Source organism: Hipposideros armiger, unplaced genomic scaffold (assembly GCF_001890085.2).
Source record: "Hipposideros armiger isolate ML-2016 unplaced genomic scaffold, ASM189008v1 scaffold_1322, whole genome shotgun sequence".
In the NCBI taxonomy this organism is placed as follows: domain Eukaryota; kingdom Metazoa; phylum Chordata; class Mammalia; order Chiroptera; family Hipposideridae; genus Hipposideros; species Hipposideros armiger.
In genome coordinates this window covers 149,967-156,343 of record NW_017732672.1, presented here as the reverse complement: position 1 = coordinate 156,343, position 6,377 = coordinate 149,967, and the positions used below count along the sequence as shown (strand labels likewise).

General features: G+C 39.5%; 1 protein-coding gene across 8 annotated transcripts in view; it reads left to right on the top strand.

Moving 5' to 3' along the window:
• Positions 1 to 6,377, top strand: part of SLC25A53 (solute carrier family 25 member 53) — a 49,874-nt gene that overhangs the window by 21,912 nt on the left and 21,585 nt on the right. For 5 of the 8 annotated variants that reach the window (XR_002122836.1, XR_002122837.1, XM_019633487.1 and 2 more), the window contains exon 3: positions 739 to 901. Coding sequence is in view for 5 of the 8 variants with exons in the window: in XM_019633487.1 (XP_019489032.1) it covers positions 879 to 901 (23 nt within the window). In the remaining 3 variants the exon portion in view is untranslated. Of the gene's footprint in view, positions 1 to 292; positions 902 to 6,377 lie in introns of those variants that run through there. The other 3 variants (XM_019633489.1, XM_019633488.1, XM_019633490.1) reach the window with 3 other exon arrangements.

Sequence of the window (6,377 nt, the reverse complement as noted above, 5' to 3'; positions counted from 1 at the left end):
CCAGAAACCTGGAACTCTTCATTGTCTCCATCTAAGAAATTGCCAAATCCTGCCAAATTTACATCCTCAGTAGCTCTCTAATCCATCTTCTCCTCCCCATACTCACTGCCATTACCCTGGTCTGGTTCTCATCTTCTCTAACACAGTCATCTTCTCTGCCTCTAGTCTGTCATGCCTGCAACCCAACTGACAAGCTGGGCTACCTACCTACAGTGAAAACCTTATCATGTCACTGCCCTGCTTGAAACTCTTCACTGGCTCCCACTGCCCAGTCAGATAAAATCTCTCCTGTCCCCATAGTTGTTAAAAAAATGGATAAAGAGAGGAGTAACATGGTTTGGGCATTCCTGAAACTCTAGATCCTTCTCTTACAAGCTGCATGAACTTGGGCAAGGTTAGTTCACCTCTCTGGTCTTCAGCTTCCTCACTGGTAAAATACAGTAATAACAGGAAGTCACTCATAGGGTTGTGATGAGAATGAAATGCGTGAACATTTCCAAAGTCTAAAACAGTGCCTGGTGCACTATAAGTGCAGTGCCATGGAATACCAACATAACTGCACCAAACACTTGTCCCCAACATCTCTGAACAGGTTTGTAGATGAATTATCTAAACCATCCCTCCCTCTCAGCCTCTTCACAGGGACTTGCGTTAAATTCAGTAGTTTTCGGCTACTTCACCCATATGAAGTAGGAGAGAATAAAATGCTTTAAGAGCTAACTAAATAATTCCTCTCAGAACAGGAACTGTCTTTGCATTAGGAACACAACTGCAGGGACGCTTGCTTAGCTTGGAAGATTAGTGAGGCTCTGGACCCAGCTGAGATGGCCTGGGTGTAGAGGAAGACAGCAGCTGAACTGCAGAAGGAAATCTGGAGGATGGGAGCTGCTAAGCCAAGAAGGTGAGGAAGCCCATGGGCCAGGGAGGAGGCTGAATGGGAGAGAACTTTGAGTGAAACTATCCTGAGATTATTTTGTGTAATTTGCTGATTGGTTCAGTTTTTTATTGGTTGGCCTTTAAAAAATAACTTATTTTAGCATTGTTTAGTATAGCATAGGCTCATTGAAAATGTAACAGCTTTCAAACGCAGAAAGGGAAAAAGTAAAAATAAAAGTTCCCCAAACTCCCTGCAGTCCCGTCTGGTGTGTATTTTTCCAGGTCTTCCTTAGCACAAACACAAACATATATGTCGTTGTTCTTCTCCTATAAAAGTCAGGTCTTGGCAGGCACTTGGTTCTGAGATTGTCTTTCATGCTGTCGGCTGGACTGGAATGAACTATCTCCACTGCCCCAAATCTTCCGCAAGATACTGCTACCTGCCTTGTGCTGGCGGGTCTTTGGACTAGGGCCTGATTTCTAGCAACAGTTTCTCTCGGTGAAAGGAAGAAATTTCAGTTTTACCTCATTGCATTCATATTATAATATTAATACAGCCACTGCTCTGTGTCAGGCAGTCCCCTTGGTGTTTTACCTGAATTCTCACATCACTTCCTCACAACCCCTTGGAAGTCAGTCCAACTATTAACACATGTGGATTCACAGATGAGGACTCAAAAGCGTGTGAGATCAGCCTCTTTTTTTAAGATTTCATTGGGGAATTGGGGGAGAAGAACAGTGTTGAGGAATCAGGGAAGGGGAACAGATAGGTTGCTGTCCTTTTGTTCTTCAGTCTAGTTGTGGAGGACATCACTTCACTGGCCCATGTTGGTATTATCATTGTGCTCTTCCCGGGTGAGGCAGTTGCTCGCTGGCCATTGGATGGCCGTTCACGGCAGCTCACTAAATCTCATGCCCGCTGCCGGCCAGCCCCACTATAGCCTACACCGGTGACTCACAGTTGCCCAGCTCCAGGTTGAGCTGTTGTTCGCCATCTTAGCTGTAGAGGGCACAGTGTCGCTGGCCCTCATGTGGGATCTGAACCGGGGCCCTGCTGCTCAGAGCTGGCGTCCCAAACCAACTCCTAACCAATGCGCCACTCGGTTGGCCCAGCCTGTTTTTTTATTTGAGTACCCCAAGATGTACTTAGCTAGGGTGAAGGTAAAGTGGTTGGGGCTGTGGATCTGAAGTTTCCAGAAGCCTGTGTCCATCCTGAGACTAAATTTTGCCATTGGTCTTCAGCCAGGAAAGTGCCTGCATCTCCTGGAACTGAAGGATAATGAAAAATCTGCCTTACATCCAGTCTTGTAGAATGTACCTCAAAAAGTACTCAAAAGTAAATTTAAAGCCAATGTGTGTATATTGAAAATGAAGACAGAAAATATATGCAGCAAATGTCCAATATAGTAATTTAAGTAAGGTAGAAGGGGGGATCTAATAAAGATGAGAGTAGAAATCAATGAAATAGAAGAGAGCAAAATAATAGAAAAGTCAACTAAACCAATATATTAAACCAATATACTAAACCAAAAGGCTAGTAAACAAACTTCTGGAGAAATTGACCCAGGATAAAGAGAAATGCACAAATAAATAAAATTGAATTAGTTCCAAATGCCAGTGAATTATACACTTAAAAAGTGGTTAAAATGGGGCCGGCCGAGTGGCTCAGTTGGTTAAGAGCTCGCTCAAGAGTTTGAGCTCTGAGCAAACAGCAGTTCGAGTCCAGCCCGAGCTGAGCAGCTGCTGAGCTGCCCACAGGCGGCAGGATGGCTCAGCTTTAAAAAAAATGGTTAAAATGGTGAATTTTATGTTATGTGAATTTTACTCCTATAAAAAATATTTGGAATGAAAAAGGAGAGATATAACTATGGATAGAGTATAAGAGAATCATACCATTTGATATGATGCCTAGGAATTGCTTTAAAATATCCCCATTAAAAAGTATGGGGGATTATAGATAAAATAAGATCTGCAAAATGTTGATAATTCTTGAAACTGAGTATGGGAACGTGGAACTTTATTATACAATTAATTCTCTATACTTTTGTGTGTGTTTGAGAAGTTCCATTTTAAAAAGTTAAAAAACCTCCAAATCACTTGAAAAATTCAGGAATTTGGTGATTTCTTAGATTTTAATTGACCTTTAAATACTACATATTAAAGTCTCTAGTAGCTCAGGGTTAAAGAGTATCACAGGCACATTAAGAAATGAGGGGCGGGGGCCGGCCAAGTGGCTCAGTTGGTTAAAAGCTCGCTCAAGAGTTTGAGCTCTGAGCAACAGCAGTTCAAGTCCCGGTCTGAGCTGAGCAGCCAACAGGTGGCAGGATGGCTCAGCTTAAAAAAAATAAATGACGGAGGGCCCTGAATGTGAGCGGGTGCTACCAAAATAAGTCATGCCACCTCCCCCTCCAAGTCCTATGGAACATAGTCCTTCATTCAACAATGCTACTTCTAGGAATGTATCCTCTGGAAATAATTGGTCACATACTCATATGCAAACCTGCATGTGAATGAGGATGCTCTTCTGAGCATGTTTATAATAGTGAAACATAGGAAACAAGAATCCATAAGGAGGCTGGTTAATACATCATGGTTATAAGCATCTAATTGGATAGTCTCCAAATATGAAAAATAATCTATTTAAGTACATTTGAGCTCAGTTTCCTCAATTGTAAATGGAGAAAGCCAAAGGAGGATAGAAAAAAGTAGTACTCCCGAACTGGTCTTACTAGGCTAGCAAATCCTTGATACCAAAATATGACAAGCACATTACAAGAAAGGAAAAATTACAGGCTAATATCCCTTATGGACATAGATATAGAAATCCTATACAAAATATTAACAAATTTAACCCTCCAATATATAACAATTATGATAAATCAGGACCAAATTGGGTTTATTCCAGGAATACCTGGTTGGTTTATTATTAGAATGCCAAACAATATAATTCAACATATTAGGAGATAAAAGGGAAAAAATATGATCGTCTTAAAAGATACAGAAAAAGCATTCAGTAAAAATCAGCATCCATTGAAGATTTTTTCATCTTCAATAACGTTTTTCTTTTCAAAAATTATTTTTTCAGTTACACTTGACATTCAATATTATTTTATATCAGGTACAGATATACAGCATAACGGTTAGACATTTGTATAATTTACAAAGTGATCCCCCTGATTAGTCTAGTACCCACCTGGCACTGTACCTTACCTAGTGGTTACAACATAATTGACTATACTTGTATTCTCGGTGCTGTATTCTACATCCCCATGACTATTTTGTAACTACCAATTTGTATTTCCCAATCCCTTCACCTTTTCCACCCAGCTCCCAAACACCCTTCTCCTCTGGCAACCATCAGTTTGTTCTCTGTATCTACGAGTATGTTTCTGTTTTGTTTGTTCATTTATTTTGTACTTTAGATTCCGCATATAAATGAGATCATATGGTATTTGTCTTTCTCTGTCTTATGTCTTATTTCACATAGCATAATACCCTCTAAATCCATCCATGTTGTCGCAATTGGGGAGATATCATTCTTCTTTATGGCGGAGTAATACCACATTGTATAAATGTACCACCTCTTCATCCAATCGTCTATTGACAGGCACTTAGGTTGCTTCCATATCTTGGCTATTGTAAATAGTGCTGCAATGCACATAGAGGTGCATATATTTTTTTGAATTAGTGCTTTGGATTTCTTTGGATAAATACCCAGAAGTGGAATTGCTGGGTCATAAGGTAGGTCTATTTTTAATTTTTTGAGGAACCTCCATACTGTTTTCCATAGTGGCTGCACCAGTTTGCAATCCCACCAACAGTGCATGAGGGTTCCCTTTTCTACTCATCCTCCTCGCCAACACTTGTGGTTTATTGATTTATTGATGATGGCCATTCTGACAGGTGTGACGTAATATCTTATGTGGTTTTAATTTGCATTTCTCTGATGATTAGTGACACTGAGCATCTTTTCATATGTCTACTGATCATCTGTATGTCCTCTTTGGAGACATGTCTATTCAAATTCTCTGCCCATTTTTTAATTGAATTGTTTGGTTTTTTTGTGTGTGTTGAGATTTATGAGTTTGTTTTATGGATTTTGGATATTAACCCCTTATCAGATGTATGATTGGCAAGTATCTTCTCCCACTCAATAGACAGTATTTTCATTGTATTGGTGGCTTGCTTTCCTGTGCAAAAACTGTTTAGTGTGATGTAGTACCATTTGTTTATTTTTTCTTTTGTTCCCCTTGCCTGAGGAGATATATCAGAAAAAATATTACTAATAGCAATATTAGAGACTTTACTGCTTGTGTTTTTTTCTAGCAGTTTTATGGTTTCAGGATTTATATTAAGTCTTTAATCCATTTTGTTTATTCTTATATATGGTGTAAGATGGTGGTCCAGTTTTATTGTTTTCTATGTTTCTGTTCATTTTTCCCAGCACCATTTAGTGAATAGACTGTCTTTACCCCACTGTATATTCTTGCCTCCTTTATCATGGATTAAATGACCATATAGGCATGGATTTCTTTTTGAGCTCTATACTCTGTTCCATTGATCTGTGTGTCTGTTTTTATGCCAGTACCATGCTGTTTTGATTACTATGGCCTTGTAGTGTAATTTGACATCAGGTAGTCTGATACCCCCATCTACTGCCTCCCACCCCCAATATCATGCTTATCTATTACAATTCCATTGACTCCATTCTCACTCTCTACTCCATGTCGCGTGACTATATGTATATATAATTATAGTTGACATACTATATTATTCAACATCAGCTTCAGATATACAGTGCAGTGGTCAGGCCTCTACACCGACTATGAAGTGGTATCCCTAATAAGACATGAGTCCATCTAGCCCTTTAAAAAATATTTACAACATTATTGATTATATTCCCCAGACTGTCTTTTCTATCCCTGAGGCCATATTGTTGTTACCAATTTGTATTGTCTCATCCCTTCACCTTCTCCTTCATCCCCACCCCCTCCCAACTAGCAACCCTTAGATTTTCCTCTGTGTCTCTAAGACTATTTCTGTTTACATTTCTCATGTATTCAGTTTTTTAGATTCCACGTATAAGTGAGATTGAGAGCCCGGTGTGGGGTTAGGACCCCTCACTCCTCAGAAGGGACCTCCACAGCCGAGATATCCCATCCTCTCAACCACCACACATGGGTGTGAGGCTGGCCTGTTCTGCATCTCTACCCTTTCTACCAGTCTTGACATAGCTTCTTCTTTATATTCTTAGTTATAGGACTTCTGTCCAGCTAGACTTCTGATGGTTGGTTGTTCTATAATTTAATTGTAATTTTAATGTGGTCATGGGAGGAGGCAAGCACAGCTTTTATCTATATTATCATCTTGAATCGTTATCTACCCATTGAAGATTTTTTTAAATTGTAGTAAATTAGGAATGGAAGGAAACATCTTTTATACGATAAATGTTATACCAAAAACATGTAGCCTGTGTTATACTTAATGTTGAATTGTTGAAA